This window comes from Lissotriton helveticus, chromosome 7, assembly GCF_964261635.1.
Source record: "Lissotriton helveticus chromosome 7, aLisHel1.1, whole genome shotgun sequence".
In the NCBI taxonomy this organism is placed as follows: domain Eukaryota; kingdom Metazoa; phylum Chordata; class Amphibia; order Caudata; family Salamandridae; genus Lissotriton; species Lissotriton helveticus.
The window spans coordinates 1,036,930,095-1,036,952,740 of record NC_136068.1 but is presented as its reverse complement, the minus strand read 5'-3'; the positions used below and the strand labels follow the sequence as shown (position 1 = coordinate 1,036,952,740).

At 47.3% G+C, this 22,646-nt stretch overlaps 1 protein-coding gene across 1 annotated transcript; it reads left to right on the top strand.

Moving 5' to 3' along the window:
- Window positions 1-12,988: 12,988 nt before the first annotated feature.
- NPB (neuropeptide B) lies at window positions 12,989-17,987 on the top strand. Its single transcript, XM_078650757.1, has 2 exons — window positions 12,989-13,367; window positions 16,817-17,987. Exons 1-2 carry the CDS (start codon window positions 13,095-13,097, stop codon window positions 16,943-16,945), a joined length of 402 nt encoding a protein of 133 aa, XP_078506883.1. The 5' UTR covers window positions 12,989-13,094; the 3' UTR covers window positions 16,946-17,987.
- Window positions 17,988-22,646: the final 4,659 nt, after the last annotated feature.

The following is a 22,646-nucleotide window of genomic DNA, read 5'->3' as shown; positions in this document are numbered from 1 at the left end:
GCCTGTGTGGGCTGTGAGAGCTGTGTGGGCTGTGAGAGCTGTGTGGGCTGTGAGAGCTGTATGGGCTGTGTGGGATGTGAGCTGTGTGGGCTGTGAGGGCTGTGTGAGCTGTGAGAGCTGTGAGAGCTGTGTGGGCTGTGAGAGCTGTGTGGGCTGTGAGAGCTGTGTGGGCTGTGAGAGCTGTGTGGGCTGTGTGGGCTGTGTGGGCTGTGAGAGCTGTGTGGGCTGTGTGGGCTGTGAGAGCTGTATGGGCTGTGAGAGCTGTGTGGGCTGTGTGGGCTCTGAGAGCTGTGTGGGCTGTGAGAGCTGTGTGGGCTGTGAGAGCTGTGTGGGCTGTGAGAGCTGTGTGGGCTGTGAGAGCTGTGAGAGCTGTGTGGGCTGTGAGAGCTGTGTGGGCTGTGAGAGCTGTGTGGGCTGTGTGGGCTGTGGGAGCTGTGTGGGCTGTGAGAGCTGTGTGGGCTGTGAGGGCTGTGTCGGCTGTGAGAGTGTGGGCTGTGTGGGCTGTGAGAGCTGTGTGGGCTGTGAGAGCTGTGTCGGCTGTGAGAGCTGTGTGGGCTGTGTGGGCTGTGAGAGCTGTGTGGGCTGTGAGAGCTGTGTGGGCTGTGTGGGCTGTGTGGGCTGTGAGGGCTGTGAGGGCTGTGTGGGCTGTGTGGGCTGTGAGGGCTGTGAGGGCTGTGTGGGCTGTGTGGGCTGTGAGGGCTGTGAGGCCTGTGAGAGCTGTGTGGGCTGTGAGAGCTGTGTTTGCTGTGAAAGCTGTGTGGGCTGTGAGAGCTGTATGGGCTGTGAGAGCTGTGAGAGCTCTGTGGGATGTGCGCTGTGAGGGCTGTGTGAGCTGTGCGTGCTGTGAGAGCTGTGTGGGCTGTGAGAGCTGTGTGGGCTGTGAGGGCTGTGTGGGCTGTGAGAGCTGTGTGGGCTGTGAGAGCTGTGTGGGCTGTGAGGGCTGTGTGAGCTGCGAGAGCTGTGTGGGCTGTGGGAGCTGTGTGGGCTGTTTGGGCTGTGAGAGCTGTGAAAGCTGTGAGAGCTGTGTGGGCTGTGAGAGCTGTGTGGGATGTGAGCTGTGTGGGCTGTGAGGGCTGTGTGAGCTGTGTGAGCTGTGAGAGCTGTGTGGGCTGTGAGAGCTGTGTGGGCTGTGTGGGCTATGAGAGCTGTGAGAGCTGTGTGGGCTGTGAGAGCTGTGCGGGCTGTGAGAGCTGTGTGGGCTGTGAGAGTGTGGGCTGGGTGGGCTGTGAGAGCTGTGTGGGCTGTGTGAGCTATATGGGCTGTGACAGCTGTGTGGGATGTGAGAGCCGTATGGGCTGTGAGAGCTGTGAGAGCTGTATGGGCTGTGAGAGCTGTGTGGGATGTGAGCTGTGTGGGCTGTGAGGGCTGTGTGAGCTGTGAGAGTTGTGTGGGCTGTGAGAGCTGTGTGGGCTGTGAGAGCTGTGTGGGCTGTGGGAGTGTGGGCTGTGTGGGCTGTGAGAGCTGTGAGAGCTGTGTGGGCTGTGAGGGCTGTGAGGCCTGTGAGAGCTGTGTGGGCTGTGAGAGCTGCGTGGGCTGTGAGAGCTGTGTGGGCTGTGAGAGCTGTATGGGCTGTGAGAGCTGTGAGAGCAGTGTGGGATGTGAGCTGTGTGGGTTGTGAGGGCTGTGAGGGCTGTGTGGGCTGTGAGAGCTGTGTGGGCTGTGTGAGCTGTGCGGGCTGTGAGGGCTGTGTGAGCTGTGAGGGCTGTGTGGGCCTTGAGAGTTGTGTGGGCTGTCAGAGCTGTGTGGGCTGTGAGAGTGTGGGCTATGTGGGCTGTGAGAGCTGTAAGAGCTGTGTGGGCTGTGAGAGCTGTGTGGGCTGTGTGAGCTGTGAGAGCGTGTGGGCTGTGAGAGCTGTGTGGGCTGTGAGGGCTGTGAGGGCTGTGTGGGCTGTGAGGGCTGTGAGGGTTGTGAGAGCTGTGTGGGCTGTGAGAGCTGTGTTGGCTGTGAGAGCTGTGTTGGCTGTGAGAGCTGTGTGGGCTGTGAGAGCTGTGTGGGCTGTGAGCTCTGCTTCTTTTGTGTCTCGGTCTACCTAGCACAAGATGAATGCCAATACTTCCTGGTTAGAAGTGTTGACAGCCAATGAGCATGCTGCTTTCCTGTGAAATGCATGCTGATTGGCTGCCACTGTCTGTCAACACTCCAAACCAGGAAGTGTTGGCAGCCATCTTGTGCCTCGGTAGAACCAAGACACAAGAAAGCAGTGACACAAAGGTGCAAAACACGCAAAGGGGGCATGGTAGAAGCACCCTGACCCCCTAGGCCTGCTCAGGGGGCCCCACAAGGCCCCCCCAGGCCAAAAAAAAACATTTTCTTTTTCGAAAAATCACGAGGGTACGCGCACCGTACAGAGTACAGTAAGCTTACGGTAAGCTTACTGTAAGCTTACTGTACTCTGTACCCCCGCGATTTTCCGAAAACAAAATATTGCCCTTTTTGGGTTCTACATGTTTGTTTTTCTGCTTTCCTGTGCCTCAGTCTACCGAGGCCCAAGATGGCTGCCAACAATTTCTGTTTTGGAATGTTGACAGACGTCCAACAGCCAATCAGAATTCCGCGCGCACACGCTAAGGTCCGCGCACGTGCAAGGACGGTGCAAGGACGGTGCGCGCACGGGCGTGCACCGTGTCCCGCCTATAGATATATCATTTGAAAAAAGTCGATTTTCGCAATAATTACTGGAGGGATTTTTACCAAATATATAAAATAAATTATGGCATATCAGTCTTTACAAGTTTACCAAGTTTGCAGTAATTCCATTCAGCCGTTCGGGCTGTAGCTGTGTCTAAAGGTCCAATGCAAAATTGCATAGGACTCAATTTCACATTCAATTTTCTCAAAAACTACTGAACGAATTTACACCAAACATACAAAAGGCACTGCTCCATACCAGGCTCTACCATTTTGCCAAGTTTTGTGTAATTCCGTTCAGCCGTTCGACCTGTAGCCTTGTCAGAATGTCCCTATGGAAATTAACATGGGGAAAACACGTTTTGGGACCCCCCTTTTATCTCGGCCCCCACTTGACGAATCCCCCCGAAACTTTCAGGGGCAGAGCGCAGCGAGGCAAGTTTGAGGAAAATTACAGGCAGATCCCTCAATCGGCGCCAAAGTTATTCCCAATAGAATGTTCGCCATTTCCTATGGTAACTAGGTTCTAACTATATATACCTAATAAATATATATATAAAAAAAATACAAATATATATATATATATATATATATATATATATATATATATATATATATATATATATATATATATATATATATATATTACCTACTGGCGATAGCCAGTAGGTATATATAGTTAGGATTGTTTTCCATAGGGAAATCGCAACATTCTCTTGGGATTAACTTTGGCGCCGGTTGAGGAATCTTCCTGAAATTTTCCCTAACTTTGCCTCGCGGCGCTCCGCTCCTTCCCTGAAAGTTTTGGGGGGGGGGGATTCGTCAAGCGGGGGCCGAGATAAAAGGGGGGTCCCAAAACGTGTTTTCCCCATGTTAATTTCCATAGGGCGGTTGGACTCACTTTTAGCCCGAACGGCTGAATGGTTTTCCACCAAACTTGGCAAAATTGTAGGGACTGGTAGCCCGATGTGCCTTTGCTATGTTTCAAGATATGTGCTCCAGTGGTTTTTACGAAAATTAACTTTGAAAAAATATATATTGGGCTACATTGGGCTATATATATATGTTAGAGCCCAAATGTAGCCCAAAGATGGCCACCAGAGACAAAAAAAAACAAATGTAGCCCAAATATCAGCCAGATGTAGCCCAACTATAGCCCAATGACAGAATGTCCCAGAGTGTTCTAAAGAACAACTAGAGCGCTAACAGTCTTACTTGTGACAAAAGTATGGCACACCTGAAGTCATCTTGATTGGAATAAAGTGTTAACACTTAAAACATTTAATTTGCAAAGGAACAAAATGAGGGGGTTCATTTTGCCATAGAAATTATGATTAGTGCTGAAGAAAGAAAAATTAGGGCACATTTTGAGTGACTTCTCAAATCCTCTTATATTTCATTAAAAAAATTCTGATATGCAGTCTCCCAAGATGGCCACCAGAGACAAAAGAGCCCAAATGTAGCCCAAATATCAGCCAGATGTAGCCCAACTATAGCCCAATGACAGAATGTCCCAGAGTGTTCTAAAGAACAACTAGAACGCTAACAGTCTTACTTATGACAAAAGTATGGCACACCTGAAGTCATCTTGATTGGAATAAAGTGGTAACACTTAATACATTTAATTTGAAAAGGAACAAAATGAGGGGTTTCATTTTGCCATAGAAATTTTATATATATATATATATTCACTGAAAAAACCATAGGTTACACACCAGTTATAGTTAGGAATTAGCATTTAAAAAACCTTTGAAATTCACTAAAAAAACATAGGTTTCACACCAGTTATAGTTAGCTGGAAATTTTACTCGCATAAAACCATTGAAATTCCCTTGTTATAGTTAGTTGGACTCACTATAACTTGCACGTCTGCAATGCACTGCTGATGACGTCACATATTACATCACTCATGCATATATTTAAATATTTAAACATTACTCGCTAATATATGTATTCACTAAGATATACTTAATAAGCGAGTTAACCAATCAATTTTTTTTTTAAAAACACTGAAAAAACCATAGGTTTCAGGCCTTATATAGTTAGGAATTAGCATTTAAAAAAACTTTGACATTCACTGAAAAAACCATAGGTTTCAGGCCTTATATAGTTAGGAATTAGCATTTAAAAAACCTTTGAAATTCACTGAAAAAACCATAGGTTTCAGGCCTTATATAGTTAGGAATCAGCATTTAAAAAACCTTTGAAATTCACTGAAAAAACCATAGGTTTCAGGCCTTATATAGTTAGGAATTAGCATTTAAAAAATATGATACTCTGTATTTTACAAACAGTGATGAAAAATTGTAATAGTGTATGAAAAGGTGTATGTGATTGTCACATGGATAATGTCATCAGTGATGTCATCAGTGATGTCATTTGAGATGTCATCCGTGATGTCACTGACCATGTCATGAATGATCTAATATGTGACATCATCAGCAGTGGATTGCGGGTGCGCGAAATATAGTTAGTACAAGTAACTATATAGGAGCAATTTCAATGGTTTTTTTAATGCTAATTCCTAACTATATAAGGACTGAAACCTATGTTTTTTTCAGTGAATTTCAAAGGTTTTTTAAATGCTAATTCCTAACTATGTAAGGCCTGAAACCTATGGTTTTTTCAGTGAATTTGCAAGGTTTTTTAAATGCTAATAGCTAACTATATAAGGCCTGAAACCTATGGATTTTTCAGTGAATTTGCAAGGTTTTTTAAATGCTAATTCCTAACTAAATAAGGCCTGAAACCTATGTTTTTTTCAGTGAATTTGCAAGGTTTTTAAAATGCTAATTCTATTAGCGGATAACGTTTAAATATGTTAATATCCTTGTGGGACCACCTGAGCAGCCCTAGGGATCCGATTTTTGGACCGGAGCAAGATGCTCTCTGATTGTGCCGTATTTCATGCCTTCTGCCCCCCTGATTGTGCTGTATTTCTTGCTTCTGCCCCCCTGATTGTGCCATATTTCTTGGCTTCCGCCCCCTGATTGTGCCATATTTCTTGCCTTCTGCACCCTGATTGTGCCGTATTTCTTGCCTTCTGCTCCCTGATTGTGCCGTATTTCTTGCCTTCTGCCCACTAATTGTGCCGTTTTGTCTTGCCTTCTGCTCCCTGATTGTGCCGTTTGTCAGGCATTCTGTCCCCTGATTGTGCCGTTTTTCGAGCCCCTGCCCCCTGATTGTATTATCTTTGCCAGTGTTTGTTCGCTGCTGGTATTGCCTTTGCCTGTGTTTCTTTGCTGCCGTTATTGTCTTTGCCAGTGTTTGTTTGTTGCCGGTATTGTCTTTGCCAGTGCTTGTTCGCTGCTGGTATTATCTTTGCCAGAGCTGTGAGAGCTGTGTGAGCTGTGAGAGCTGTGTGGGCTGTGAGAGCTGTGTGGGCTGTGAGAGCTGTGTGGGCTGTGAGAGTGTGAGCAGTGTGGGCTGTGAGAGCTGTGAGAGCTGTGTGGGCTGTGAGAGCTGTGTGGGCTGTGAGAGCTGTGTGGGCTGTGTGGGCTGTGAGAGCTGTGTGGGCTATAAGAGCTGTGTGGGCTGTGAGGGCTGTTTGGGCTGTGAGGGCAGTAAGTGAATTTCAAAGGTTTTTTTAAATGCTAATTCCTAACTATACAGACCCCCCAGGATATAGCGGCATGGATTGGCAAATTTAGCGGCACAAAAATGGAAATTTAGCGGCACAAAAATGAAAATTTAGCGGCTTTTAGCGGCATTTTATTTTGTTTTGTTTTTTTACAACAAACACAGATATCTTACTGTTTGAGTTATTTGCCAACATGGAGCTATGTACATTTCGTTTATTTACAATTCAGCCCATTTGTTTTGGTTAAAAGGCATGTTAATCTTGGCCATGTACGTTCAGTTCTTCTGAGCACTCCAAATCTAGACCAGTATTGTGCTGCTGGTTATAATGTAAAAACAATAATGCCCGGATCGATCAGTACAGTGCAACAAAGTTTAAAAACATGGATTTTTGCCCCCCCGGGCCAGCCGCGTGCCCCGTGTGCGGCGGGCCCCCACAAAATGGAAAAATACTTTTATTAAGTACGGCGTGAAGGACGTACCTGTTTGCTGTTCGCCGGCTGTCTCCTGCTTGCCGGCGGGGTGCCGCTCCCGCTTCCGTGTTCCTGGGCTGGGGGCAGGAGAAGATCCTTCTCTGGCAATGCGGTGAGAATCTGCAACTCGCTACCTCCATTACTCCGTACCACCACCTCTACCCGGACCTTCAAAACTGACCTCAAATCTCTTCTCTTCCAAAGACACTTCCAGAACTAATACATCCTTCTTCAAGTCCCTCATGGAAGTCCTTTCTTTATGGTAAATTTATGATCTATGCCCTGACAATCGTCATCCTAGTGTGTTTTTGCTTTGTGTGTTTTTGTGTGACTGCTCGTTTGTTTTTGTAACATGTAAATTTTGTAACACTCTCCTTATGTAACGTACTTTGTTCTATTGTAAAGCGATCTGACACCTTTGGGTAAAGTCTGCGCTAAATAAAAATGCATGAAATAAAATAAAATAAATAAAAATTACTCGGTGTGCGTGGACTGTATGAAATGTATGTCAGAGAGAGGCTATGGAGAGATGAGGTGCACTGTTGGAGAGTGGTAGTGTGGGAATTCATGGAGAAGGAGGATATGGGGAGAACACCAAAAATGGCTGTTGTAACAGCTGCCACCAGCGCTCGAGTCGTCCCTCGCTGTGAGTCTTAGCCCCTGCCCCTTGAATTTCAGGTATAGTTACGCCCCTAACCCTCTTCGCTACTTTGAGTCAAAACTGTGAGTAGACAGAACACTGATCTCACCCGCAAGTGCATTAACCACTAGCGTTATCTTACCTTTATTATTTTTCCCTGAAAATTGTTGGCAACGCAGAGATTTCTGCAGCAGGTATTTTTATTTTAAAATGCAGTCTAAGCCCTTTGTGACCAATTAAGTATACCAGAAAATATTTACTGTTACATGTGGCCTTGTTGCAAATCTCATCGTGGCAGCTTTAAAATAAATAAATGTATAAGTTGACTGTTTTCAAGATTCCCCCTCTGGTGGCTCCACGTCCCTCTCGGTGCCAACCCCAGACCTCCAATTTATGGTTTCCACCCCCAAAGTAATTATTCTCCATTTCCAACTCTGGCTAAAGGCTTTCATATTAAAACGTGAGTTACATTGCACTTGTATGTATATTTTGTCCTCTTATAAAACCACTGGACCAGCTACCCAGGTATGGACCATAGACTTCGGAAGCTGTAGGATCTAGAATAGATGCATGACATTTGAATGGAGTGCTCTGCAGCCCCTGTGCTCAAACAGCTTTAAATGGGGGAAGGGCGTGATTTGTGATCTTACAGTTCAAGCCATCTGGTGCCCGCAGCGTGACGCAGATAGCCCCGGAGCTGTGAACGATTTAGGTGCGCACACAGTGAAGTCAATATGCTTATTGCTGCCACCGATGGGCCCTGCCTCATCCAACATGGCGGTGCTGGTGTGACGTTACGTCTCTGCGTTGGCCGGCCGGTACCCGCAGGGCTGCCTGTACTCGGGGTGGATGGCAGCGGCCACCGCGACCTGTGGAGGTCGAAGACCTGAGGGAAACACCGGAGGAGGAGCGAGGAGGGTGAGGAATAGCGGGAGGACGGACGATTCAGCAGGGGCTGGCGCGGTGAAGATGGGGCTCTCAGCTGCTGAGAGTGATAGTGCTGCTCGGCAAAGACCACAGCCTGCTGCGGGACCCTCCTCCTTTCCATTAATTGGCGGCTCAATTGGCGGCTCACGGAAACGGCGGATTTCGCGGGCATTTGTGTAAATATCGCGGCATTTGCACGGATCGGCCGATTTCGCGATTTGTTTGCAAATCGCGAAATCGCGATAAGCTGGAGGGTCTGACTGTATAAGGCCTGAAACCTATGGTTTTTTCAGTGAATATATATATATATACATATATATATATATATATATATATATATATATATATATATATGTATATATATATATATATATATATATATTCCAAAAAAACAGGTAAGTCTAAGACGAAGGAAGCCACATGAAGTTTTATTTGGCACTCGTAATTTTGCCTCCATTTCACAGCTTGCTTCATCAGATAAACACACAGTTGCAGTCTTCAAAGTAAATGTCAGCCTGACGCGTTTCAGGATTTCTCTATCCTATGTTCAGAGGCAAAGTTCAGAGGGGATTAAAGAAGCAGTTTTTCATTGTGCACAGTTATATACATTCCCAACACCTGCCCCAGTGGGCGTGGCATCTCGCAAAGCCTTCTGGGCCTTGCAGTGCGTCAATACTGTCACATTACGTCACTCTAATGTTAGGTTCATATTACACTTGGGACACCTTGCACAACTGATTTTTTTCTGTACTATATTTTCTATTCTGTGTGACTAATACATACAATTGTGTTTAACTACCATTGGTGTTTCTGGTCCTCTCTCTTTGACATCAGTACAACCCTAACATCACGATTGCGCTTCTAACAGAGTTTTATATACATATTACTATTCCACAGGACCATTAATGTAGTGTGTGGAATGCAAGAGATAAAACAAAAACAACCCCCAAAGACTGCCCTTCAGCCATAGTATTGCACAAATATCTCTGTTGCTATGCTTTTACAGACAAGCTAGGAGAGGTTGGGAGCAACACAGTGCGGGTAGGTGCATTTAAGGGGTTAATCAACACACAAGAGAGAGAGAGATAGAAAACTTATGGACTCTCCTGGAGTGCTGAATAAAATGAAAAAGAAAAAAGTAGTTCCTTAAATGTGAGGAGTGGAAGGATGTAAGTCAGCCAAAAGGATTGTAAAGAAGCTATGCTCCAGGATAAGGATAAACACAAGAAGAGGAAGGAAAGCCATCAAATAAGAAGCAAGCGAAAGGGAGTGACAATAAACTCTGCCAGTGGTAAGCTACGAACGGGCTGTAATTCCGCTGTAAACTTAAAATTGGTATTTCACAACCAGACAGTTTGAGCTGTTTGGTAAGCTCGACCTAAAAACATCCTGAACACTGGCCTTTTCAAGCAGGCCATTCTTGCAGGTCAGGGGGCCCAGCAGATCGCTCCATTTTTGCCTGGTTTGCCCCCCTTAAGTATGGCCTACAATATCTCATCTGCAAAGACAATACCTGTTGTTAGAACTGGGGGTCTCTAGTTGGCAAAGGTAAGTACCTTTTACCACATAGGGACCCTTGCTTCTAGTCAGGGTAAGGGGGTACACTTCTAAAATATCCCCTGCTCACACCCCCTTGGTAGGTTGGCACAAGCAGACAAGCGACAAGCTTATCTCAGAGGCAGTGTGTAAAGCACTTGTGAACACATACAGTAATACAGTGAAAACACTACAAATGGACACCACACCAGTTTAGAAAAATAAGTAATCTTTACTAGACTTAATACCAGACCAAACAACAAAAATCCACAATACTCTAATCAAAAATAGGCTTTAAAATGGTAGAAAATAGTTCAGTTCAATGTAGATGGTAAATGCAACACTTTACTCTCAATGTACCTTGGATGCGTCACGCAATAAAAACAAAAGGGTCGCAGGGAAGGTGATGCGTAAGTTCCTTACTGAAGCGCAGGGGAGGTGATGCATCGGTTCCTTACCGGAGAGGAGGTGATGCGTCAGTTATTAACTGTGATTGGTGCAATGCGACAAAATGGCGCCTGGATGCGATGATCCGGTGCAATGCGAGAAAATGTCATCTCGATGCGATGCGACAAAGTTGGATGTGATGCATGCACGCCTAACGGCCGTACGGCGATCTCGGTAATTTCTGAGCTGCGACAGGCCCTGCAACACGCTTCTCTGGTGATGGGACGGCGACCTCTGCCGCTGCAACACGCTTTTCCTGTGATGCGGCACGCTTCTTCAGCGATGGGACGGCAACTGCTGTGGCGGCAACACGCTTCTCCTTGTTGCGTTGCGCTTCCAACTCTCAACGACTCGCAGTCTTCTCAGAGGGCCCAAACAACAGTAGGCACCTCTCTGCAGGCAGAATCCCAAAGCTAGGGAATTCAGGGGAGCAGTCTTGTGTCCCTTAGACTTCAGGGAGGAGGCAAGCTCAGTTCAAGCCCTTCTTCAAGATTGCAAAAGTACACACAAAGTTCCTTTTCTCCTTTCCTTGGCAAATAAAGTAACCACTGCAGGCCAACCCCAACAGCACAGCATAGGGGCAGTCTCCTCCTGCAGCTTTCTTGGTTCTTCTACTTGGCAAAGGTTAGTCTTGATTCCCAGAAGTGATCTAAAGTTCTGGGGCCTGGGTCCCCCCTTTTATACACCAAAATCAATTGTCTCTGAAGGTAGAGAGTGTCTGTACCTAGTCCAAACCAGTTCTGTGTAGTCCTGGAGAACTTTGTTTACAGAACTCCTTCTTTCCTTTGACAGTGTGGGCCAGGGTCATCAGACACACCACAGGAGGTGGAGCCCGCATTGTGGAAGGCAGGTACAGCCCTATTCAGGCCCAGGTGCAACTCATCCCACCACTCTAAATGCAGATAGGTCTAATCAACCCTTTGCTGACTCGCCCTGTCTCCTGTAGCCCCCAGCCCCTGTCACTCAAAAATCAGACAAGGAATACACAACCTAGCAGGGGCAGGCTTGGATAGTTAGGCAAGAAAATACCTACTTTCTAAAAGTGGCATTTTCAAACACAGAATGTTAAAACCAACTTCACTAAAAGATGTATTTTATCATTCTGAGTTCAGGCATACTAAACTTGAATGTCTACCTAGTTCCCTGAGTCAGTTAGGATTATAAGATGTTAAAGTCAAACTGTCCATTCTGGCCTATGGGGAACAGGTAGCCTTGCAATAGAGGAAAACGAAATTGCCTGTAATTCACTATTAGGACATGCTACACACATCAGGGGATGTCCTACCCTTTTCATATAATGCACCCTGCCTTTGGGCCTACCTTAGGGGTGACTAATATGTAGAAAAGGGAAGGTTTAGGGACTGGCAAGTGGGTGGACTTGCCAATTCGACATGGCAGCCCCAGGCTGCACACAGGTTCTGCAATGGCAGGTCTGAGTCACATTTTACAAGCTGCTTCTGTGGGTGGCACAACCAGTGCTGCAAACCCAGCAGCAGTGTTAGATTTACAGGCCCTGGGCACACATGGTGCACTGTACTAGGAACTGACAAGTAAATCAAATGAACTACTTTCTGTTTAATTCAAAGCAGCCATTGCGTCACTCTCTGGACAGCTCAATGCATCCCGAAGCCGTATCCATCTTGGTTAATCAAAAGAGGCTTTGTGGAAAACTGGAGAAATCCAAAACCAGATGGTAGAATTCACCTATTGGGTTCATGAAATGTTACCACATTTCTCCAGCCTTGTCCAACCTACGCAGAGTCCAAGCCTACCAAAGTCATCTCTGGCGTCATTACAAGATACACTGGTTTGAAAAGAACCTTCACTCAAAGGGATGTGCTCTGAAATTCTCCTCACCTCGACAAACTTCAAAAATGCCGAAAGGCCTGAAGCCTTTCTTTCTTCTCTAATTATACAGTGTGCATTCTCCATAAAGCACTGACCTGTGATCTCTTAATTCATCATGCAGTGATGTTATTCACACCCTCCCCTTTCCCTGCTAGGAGCTCTGGAGCAGGTGCAAGGCAGTACAAGCGCTATATAAAAATACCCAAAGGGAATTAAATTAATAATAATGACCGCTAGCAGGCCTTGCAACCTCCTTTACCCAGTAAAACATCGGCTTCATCCTTGGTGGTGCACGGTCGTTGTTATCACGATTATTTGGGAGGGTTGAGCAACGAGAGAAAGCGTTTTGCTTTCACGTCTGGTTGACTTGATGCCTTTTAGTAGACATTTGTAACACAAAGAACTGTCCTGTGTCCTTGTGCGGGTCCTGTCACGCAGGTCCTGTTGAAACCAGTGGGCTGGCGTTCTCCTGGACCATGTTCACGATTATCTTGATTTGGGGTGATGTAAAACGGGTTCTGTTTTATAATGCAACACCTCCCCAAAACCCAAAAGTGTTTCACTATCTACTTGGAATTGTAAAAACACGTGTTTAAACTCCAGCTAAAAACTGCATCGAAAAATTGGTGTCAAAACACCTAAGAAGAACCACCTATTCACATTTTCCCCTCAACTCTCTGTCCACAGCTCTTTTCTGAACTCTCCCATCCCTCCACCTGTCCTCGACATTTCCAGACCCATCCTCGCTGCCAGCCCTCGTCTCCCTCCTCTCTCAGCCTCCCCTCCCTCTGTAGCTCCCCTTTCCCTCCAGTGACAGCTCCCGGTTCCGCAGCTGATGCCCCCTGTGCCCTATATAAAGGGGTCCGGAGCCCGCGTGCTCAGACTCGCTCAGCAGCACGCGCACACTCCGCACCCTGGCCCTCGCGCCCTCCCGCCCAGCCTCGCCTCGACGCCGGCTGCCGCGAGCCCTGAGGCCAGCGCGCGCACTCTGCACCGACCCCCGAGCCCGAGGCACCATGCTGTGCGTCCAGAGGTCCCTGAGGCTCGGCGCCCTCTGCCTGGCCCTCTCGCTGCTGCTCAGCTGCCCGCCCGCCGAGGCCTGGTACAAGCCCTCCACCGGGCCCAGCTACTACTCCGTGGGCCGGGCCTCGGGGCTCCTCTCGGGCATCCGCCGGTCGCCCTACATCCGCCGCTCCGAGGCGGAGCCCGACAGCGCCGATAACTCCGCGGCCAGCAGCTTCATGTCCGAGCTGGGGAGCCCCAAGCCGGGGGCGATCCTCAAGAGCATGGTGAGTCCGGGGGATGAGCACGAGGAGAAGACGGGCCGAGAGGCAGGAGAGCAGGGGGGCAGGAAAGCAACCCGGAGACTGAGGGGCAGTGGGGAGAGGGGGGCCAGGACCCCATGAGACCGAGGTCTTATGGGAGGGAATGAGTCTGAGGTCAGAGTACAGGTAATAACAGAGGGATGGGGTCAGCGGAGAGTGAGGAAAGAAAGGAGGGTCAGGGGGGGAGTGGAGGTAATGAGGGTCAGAAGACAGTCGAGAGTAGAGGGGTGCCATGTAGGGTCTTGGTGACTGAGGGTCCGGGAAAGTGATGAGGTCTGTGTGCTGGAGGCGCGCACCAGGAGACGGGGTTAGTGGTCCGGCAAAGGTGCACTGGTAAGTGGGAGGAGGGGAGTTCAATAAACTTGAGGACGCAGGGAGAACAACGGCCCCGAGTCTAGGGGTTCAAAGATATACACCAGTGCTTTAAATGGGCAGGTACTGTCCGGTACTGAGTACTGGCACTTTTTTATTTTGCGAAGGAGAGTACCGGCACTTCTCAAGAGAAATGTAATGCTTTTAATTGGAGAGTACCGGCTCTTCTCGGAAACACGCCGGTAATCTGGTACAGAGTACCTGCACTTTTATTTTTCCATTTTAAGCACTGTATACAGGTGCACACTTCAGGACACTTCTCTTTGTGTTAAACGCTCTGTCGCCCTGGGAGGGTCTACTTTGCGGTAATGCAAAACTCGATCAATAAAATCCGTGAAACTCTGAAGGGAAGGGCTGGGAGGAGGTGGGATTTGGAAGACAGGTCTACCCGACAGTGCTTTAAAGGTGCGGGTACTGTCTGCTGCGGTACGAGAGTAGGGGAGCAGAGGCGGCATTTAGGAGGCTGGGAAATAGTATGGAGGAAGGGAAGTACATTTGTGAATCACATTGAACAAGTGCAGACTAAATCAAGGGCCTAGAGTTGTCTAAGATGTTATTCAGAACCCAGATGAAAAACCTCCCCGTAATTCGCTTTTTAAACCATCTATAATTTTGTGGTGTGTATGGCCCCAAAAATTATCTGCCTCTGCTTTCAACCGCTATGCAGTGGAAGAGGAGAAATGGGAAAGCTGTGCATAACATGGCATCTGTTGTGTATTCCTGACCCAAACGTTAAAAAACTACCTGTCATCCTTGTTCAACACCTGCAAACCTCCCCCTTTCCTCCCCTCTCTGCAGCTCTGCTTTCAAATCAGCGAGCAGTACTGCCTTGACAGGGTTTCAGGGAGGCCTGTGAGCCTGGCCTGGAAGCCTGTATGACTTCACAACAGTGAGGAACAAGTTATGTTATCAACTGTTGCTATGTCATAGAAGTGGATTATGAGATTCGGTAACTGAAATACAAGAGAGCCCCTCTGTGAGAGCCCTACATAACAAAGGATTAAAATCTGACCAATGTGAATGTCTCTTTCTTGACCTGCTAAATCTGGACAAGAACGAGACCAGCAGCGGCTCCTCCGTTAAGGCGGAAGAGCACCGCCCAATTGCTCTCAGCAGTGCAAACAGGAAAAATACCATGATAATTATTATCATTTTATTTTTCAGCACTGAGGCGGGCTGGGATAATCTATTGTGACTGAGCAGGGAGGAGGAGTGGTGACCACCATAAGTGTGCATGGCGGTTTGACTAGCCATTTTAGGACGGCCAAATTGACATACGCACTTAGCATTTCTACACCTGGCTGTATTGCAAAGCTGGGTGGACAAAAGTCCCAAGCACTGTCTGAGTGGCAAACCAGGCCACTTATAATGCTACAGTCATACTGGTACTACTTTAACAGCATGACAGCAGCGTTGTGATTGGCTTAACGGAGTCTGGGAGCCTGTGCCCTGCCGGGAGTCAATAGGAACAGAAGTGGATGGAGGCGGCAGCCGTCACATAAGTCATTTCTCCTTTTTTTATTCCCCTGTACTGCCCACCACTTGTTCCGCAACAACCACCACTGAAAGGGACTTCCTCTGAAATACTGTCCTGCTGTTGAAGGCAGTTCATCCAGTTGAACTCTTGTGGATTTGGCGCTTCCTCCAGAAATCATTTTTTTAAATTGCAACCTAAAGAGATTATTAATCATGTCAAGGTTGCCTCCCTGCGCTGACACCTGGCCGAAGGTCCATCAGCCCGACAGAGGGAGCGCAGGATGGCTGTGTGCAAACAAACCCTTTAAATGAGCACTAGCTCCGTGTCTCCTCCCAGACATAGGGCTTCGAGACAGTTGCAGCGCTTCGAGACTCAGCCGATGCGTCGTCCAACTCTATTAACGGAATGAGAGCGAGCCCTGCGAGGGATGCTGAGCGCGGGCTGAGTCTGGGGTGGGTGGGTGTATTCATTTGAGGAGCATCGGTGGCGGTTACAGAAGGGATCCGTGGTCGGGACAGAAGTCCAGTGCGAGGGAGGAAAGGCGTTTATTAGCGTTGGGACTGCTCTAACGCTAGCGCATCACACTCGAAGCGCTGCGCACAGCGAGGCACAGCTTTGGAGCGCAAAAGGAGCAGATGTAGCCAAATAATGCACGACCCAGTATGAGACGAAAATCCCTCATGAGGTTGCTTAGGAAATCTACAGAGGTGGCTTTTTCGGTGTTATGTAACGTTGCATGTATTGGTTTGCATGGTTCTGCTTGTATGGGACCTTCCCGACCCAAGAATAAACAAAGTACAGGTGTTTGCAGACAATAAGTACCCACCTGTTAGGCCGCCAGTGTTCTTGAGACGGGGGAATTCTACATTGCATTCAGCGTGCGGTGACTTCAGTCGGACACGAGATCAGTCTCATGCTTATTGTGGCTGAAGCAGGTGTCGGCTGACTCCATGCCTGTGCCGTTAATTCGCCTGTCTCGAGAGGGCAGCGTGCGTTCTGTAGTGTCGGGTCACAGGCACGCGCGTCCACCCCACTGGTAATTGTGAAGCCGTTGAGGTTTTTTATTTAAGAGTTATATTGTCTTATCGCTCTTTCCGGGGTTCGTGTAATGTTGCCAGTCTTGAGAGACGTGGTAACATTTCTTCAACCCTGATGCGAGCTCAGCTGGGTTTTTCCAGGTTTTCCATAAACCTCTTGGCACTATCCTTCTTCTAGTAGGTGTCCCACTTTAGACGGAAGTCACTTTTACTCGCCCGACTGCTCTAAACTCTCTAGAGATAAAGGGGATGGAAATGCAGTCAACAGGAGGTTGAAATGGCAGTATTTGGTCACAATGTTGGTTACGAATTAAACGACCCCCGACTGTATTCTGGTATGTAATGGAAAACTCCGCGCAAATGACTTAGAATAACACGGGCCCCCAGGGTCAGTGCAGACCACGAGCAAAGAGCGTCCTCGTGAGACTGTGTGTGTGTGATGGGGGGAGGGGGAGGGTGTTTCACGTGCACCGGTGACTGGCTGGGATGCGCAGTGGTAACCTCTTCTTCTCGCCCCTCTCCCGCAGGCCGTGTGCGTGAAGGACGTCGCCCCCAATCTGCAGAGCTGCGAGCTGCTCCAGGACGGCAGCAACACCTTCCAGTGCAAGGCCGAGGTCTTCCTGTCTCTCGACTCTTCGGACTGTGTCAGCACCTGAGGGCCCCGCCGCGAGGGAACGGCCATGACGGGGAGGGAGCCTTCACCCTCGGTCAGGACCAAGAAGGGACCCAAACTACCTCCCCCAAAAATGATAACACTGGCGCAGCGGCCTGGGCTCCGCATGGCCCAGAGCTGCGCAACAGACTGTGCGTTGCTTTTCTCCGCCGACCTGCTCTTAGTTAGCAGGCATTGTGCATTCATTGTATAGAAAATGATATGTTTGATGAATAAAATCAGCCTTACACTAGCTGCTCAGTTTCCTCCGTTCCTTGTGTTCGGAAGGCGGGAGAAATTTCAGGGATTAGATACAGTCTGCAACCAGGCATAATCCCGCTCACGCTATTACATTTTAAAGGAGGAAAAAAACAATTAATACTATTTGTAGAAAAATACACTCCTTTTATCCTATGCACAACGTGAAAATCAAATGTTATCAAACATTAAATAATTTCAGAATGAATAAGGAACTAATATATTCAATAAACTTTCATTGCATGTAATATTTGTTCGTTATACAATCTGACTCATGGTACTCACACCCATCTCACTAATAAAAAAAACAATGGTTCCTAGAAAACAAACTCGATCATCAAAACAGAATACTTGACACTTTTGGACTACATCCAGTGAACCTAAAATCATTAGCGAGACAAAGCACATTTGAGTGGCGTTACTGGGAATATGACCACCTTCTTCAGGACTAAAATCCGAATTACACACATTGAACAGGAGGCGTTCAGGTCTTTGCAATCTTCAAAAGAAACTCTTCTCAGAAATGATACTGTATATCAGACACGGTATTCCTCCGAGTGTGCTTCCTGTTGCCAGATGCCTGAGCTTGTCTTAGGCAAGACTGAAAAGACAGCCACAAACCAGGTAAGAATTCCCAAAAAGGTCTACGGCACAATACAGCGCCAAGAATGAGAGATCCAGATGGGAACATTCCTGGTAGTGTCACTCGGACTTGCCAGAAGACGTGCTATGTTATACACAAGTGGATCAGGCCCTAGTGCATTATTTATGTCCATTATGCGAGTGACCGTATTTCTGCAGGCATCTAGATGGAAGCCAATCTGATATCTAATGTTGTTTATGGGAACAATTTATGTTTTGCTTCGAAGATTGCAAAGACCTGAACCTTTCCATGGTCGAAGTGCGTAATTTGGATATTGGTCCTGCAGAAGGTTGTCAAATTACCAATAGTGCTAACGAAACATGGGTTGACCCGCTTCTGAATTTAGGTTCACTAGATTTAGACCAAAAGTGTAAAATATAGTTCAGGAACTAATAACCAACACTGTTTTGAGGATCAAGATTGTTTGCCAGGAATCCTTATTTTTGTTCCTGAATGAGTTTGTGTGAAAATGTTGAGTCGAAATTCAGGCTGCATAGTGAATAAAATATACACCAATGAAGGAAGCGTCGTGTTCAGTGATCAGTATTTGCAAATGTAAGTTAGAACGCAAATTATATTGATGAACTGTTGTGAACTTTTGTGGAAACATTATCCTAAAGTAACGTGCAATAAATTGCGGATTGTGGACTCAAGGAAATCTATCTTTTGATTGAATCAGTTGGGAACTAAATTACATTTGCAAATACTGATCACTGAACATGATGCTCCCTTCATTGGGGTATATTTTATTGAAGGTGGTCCTGCAGCGGTGGGCTACAGAAGGTTGAGCATGATTGATCAATTTAATGACATTGAATTAACATAGCAATGAACCTGTCCTGTGCACACCGGTTGGAAGCCCTCACCGCTAAGCATTATTGTGCATATTGAATAATATGTCATGCAGTGAAATTGTATTGATTATAGTGAGGTATTTACAAATTGTTATATCACTTTCGTAAATGAACGATTTAGCATTTTGTATTGATCGTATTAACTGATTTATCTTTAAAAAGCATAGAGGTTGAGAGGAATTATGCTCAGTTGTTGTAAGTATTAAACCCTTCCGTGACCTGAAATTAAACTTGAGGGTACTCTTCTGTGAGATTTCTAGGTGCACACTGTGCCAGTGAGTCATCTGTCTCCAATTCTGCACCAAAGCCTGTCCAGCAATAGAACATGTTTGAGCCTACATCAGACCTGCAATCAGCCCTCTCCTGACCTCCCACTGAGCCCAGGTGCACGGCTTACTATTTGCAAGCTCCTTGTGTCTCCTGTTTTCTCCTCATGTTATCACTCTCCTTCATTGGACATGCTTCCTGACTCGTGTTCTCCTACTTGGGCATTGCTTTTTACATATCTCCTACTCTACCCGTTTACTTTCCGATCCCATCTTGGTGTAAATGACCCCTTCCTCCAGTGACAGTCCTTTCCTCACCTCGCTTCTCATCACTCTAACCTGTATTCTCCTCTTTCCTCTTGTACCCTTATCTCTCCACCATCCCCCCATTGGATCGTCATTCGCTCCATAGGGATGTAAACTTCCCTCCACTTTGGTTTTTTTCCCTGGTGCTCCTCTCGTCCCTGTTTCTCTCCTCTTATATTTCTGTTTTTCTAACAATCCCGAAGCTCTCTCATATTTCAGGTCCTTTCTCTCATCTCTCCGCCGCTCTCACGTATCTCCATGTCGGTTCTCCCCTCCATCCACTTTGGTTTACATTTCTCTTCTCGTGTTTCCCTTTGCTCCCCCCTCCCACGGAGCCTTGTTGCCCCTCTCCTCATTCTCCACCTCGTCTCTCCTTTCCTCCCGCTGGTATTCTCTTCTACCGCCGCTGCGTTCTTTCATTTTGGTTCATCTCATAAGAGCCTCTATCTTAGGGTGACCAGATTCCCAAAACAAAAAACGGGGACAGGTCATAGACATAGTAGTAGGACTACGGTTTGCAGTAACCATCCACAAAGCAGCATTAGTACTTCTTATAACATTTACACTTTTAAAGACTATAGCATATATTTGCCGAAAATCAATAAAACATCACAGGCTAGCAAATGCCAGTGCAAAGAGAGCATGCTCAACCAGAACAATGAACAAGCACTGGCGTTGCCAATAGGTCTCGCAGTAGTAAAGTTGGAGCTATTACAATTGCAAATAACAATGCCTTTTATTTTTGTTTTCATTTTAAAAACATAAAGGGCTTTGTCATTTACAAAACCAATAGCTCCAACTTTCCTACTGCGAGGCCTATTGTGCACTGCACAGTGTGGGTGAAAGTGGCACTGCGTGGGTGTGAGTGGCTTTGAGTGAGTGGCGTTGCGTGGGTGAGTGGCGTTGCGTGGGTGAGTGGCGTTGCGTGGGTGAGTGGCGTTGCGTGGGTGAGTGTGGCGTTGCATGGGTGAGTGTGGCGTTGCGTGGGTGAGAGTGGGCTTGCGTGGGTGTGAGTGGCGTTGTGTGTCTGAGAGTGGTGCTGCGTGTGTGAGTGGTGCGGCGTGTGTTTGTGGTGCTGCGTGTGTTTGTGGTGCTGCGTGTGTGAGTGGTGCTGCGTGTGTGAGTGGTGCTGCGTGTGTGAGTGGCGCTGCGTGTGTGAGTGGCGCTGCGTGTGTGAGTGGCGCTGCGTGTGTGAGTGGCGCTACGTGTGTGAGTGGCGCTGCGTGTGTGAGTGGCGTTGCATGTGTGAGTGGCGTTGCATGTGTGAGTGGCGTTGCATGTGTGAGTGGCATTGCATGTGTGAGTGGCGTTGCATGTGTGCGTGTGTGAGTGGCGTTGCATGTGTGCGTGTGTGAGTGGCGTTGCATGTGTGCGTGTGTGAGTGGCGTTGCGTGTGTGAGTGGCGTTGCGTGTGTGAGTGGCGTTGCATGTGTCAGTGGCGTTGCATGTGTGAGTGGCGTTGCATTTGTGAGTGGCGTTGCATGTGTGCGCATCGCATGTATATATTATAAGTGCTGGTTAACCACAGGCCGTGCAACGTCTTTTTTGCAAACTTTCAAGCCTGGATAAGCACACATGGGATTGCGAGACAGAAATCAACTCAAATCAGATCAAATGGGGAATTATTCAAAACTAGTTTTACGAACCTGTAACGGCAGTCTCACTAAAACCCACATGGGATATGTAATCGCACCACCTAGTGGAGCAAGTCGAAAAGTGCAACTTGTTTTTTTCCCAACAGCAAACGTGTCTTCGAACAGCCAGCTCAGAAAAAAACCTACCCTCGTCCCCAACAGACTCTAGAACTGCATATTATTATAACTACAACGAATGGATTCCGTCGCGGACACAGCCACACAGCAGATGGATAAGTGATATGCTAGAGGGATTACAAAATAATTGTATGTTCATGCCAGCATGATATTCTCGCAGCTGATAAAATGCGATATTCTGGGTGTCAACGTTCAAAACCCACAGCAAGACAGAGAGCCTTTCATCCTTAAGCGGTCGGTAAATTGACTATCGTACAGCGGATAAAAAGTAACATCGGTTATGTTGTTTAGAAACCTTACAAATCCTGATGGAAAAGGCAGAAGTGCTGAATGTAGTACTGTATAAAAATGTAGTGCGTGATGCCATACTTTTTGGGGTTACGTGCCTTACAAGCAATGGTATTTGTTCTAAGTAGTTGAGTGAACCCGGATTAAAAAAATATATATATTAGCGGCCGATATTTTGAAAACAGGCTAAGGGAACAACAGCCATACAGTGTGCTGGGGCCACGATCTAAAAAGTCTTGGGTAAATATAAGAAAATACAGAAACAAGCAGAAACACGAGAGACGGCCTGCGGCCGTCAAAGTGAAGTGGACACGGCGGGCAAGACAGAGAGCCTTTTATCCTTAAGCGGTCGGTAAATTGACTATCGTACAGCGGATAAAAAGTAACATCGGTTATGTTGTTTAGAAACCTTACAAATCCTGATGGAAAAGGCAGAAGTGCTGAATGTAGTACTGTATAAAAATGTAGTGCGTGATGCCATACTTTTTGGGGTTACGTGCCTTACAAGCAATGGTATTTGTTCTAAGTAGTTGAGTGAACCCGGATTAAAAAAATATATATATTAGCGGCCGATATTTTGGAAACAGGCTAAGGGAACAACAGCCATACAGTGTGCTGGGGCCACGATCTAACAAGCAATTACGCCATTGTATTGAAGGCAGTGCTTTAAATGGGAAACAAGACGGAGGGCATTGCTGTGGGGAGGGGGTGGAGGAGAAATGCACACGGCGGGCAGGGGAGGGGGCGGAGCGGGGAGAGCGGCATGTGGGTGTGAAGAAGCCGGGCCTTTGAAGTGAAGCTAAGCTTCACTTCAAAAGGTGTCGGAGGAATGCGGCAGAGGGAACAGACGGCGATTGCGGCTGTGCACGCTCTTTTAAGCTCAATGCACATGCGCATTGAGCTTAAAAGTCACGGGCACTGCAAGGAATCGCCACGATTCCTTGCTTCTTAGTTAAAGGTTGTTTAAGCCGCAATAGGCTCGCAAGCTCGATGCGCATGCGCATCGACAGGCGAGACCTAAAAACAGGGACATTTCTGTGTTTACCTGGGACACTGTTTGAAAACGGGGACATTTGAGTCACTTGGAGAAAAGTGTCGGGACACGGGGACACTTCTCCAAAAACGGGGAGCGTCCTGGGAAAACGGGGACGTCTGGTCACCCTATCTATCTTCAAGTTACGCCTCTCGTGATGTTTTTGTCCTTACTCCTCCCGCCCGGACTCAGTCACTTCATTCACCTTTAGCCCCCGCCCATAGATCAACTCTCTCACAACTCCCATGCTCACTCTTGCCCCTGTCCTCTGCGCCGCGCCGCTCC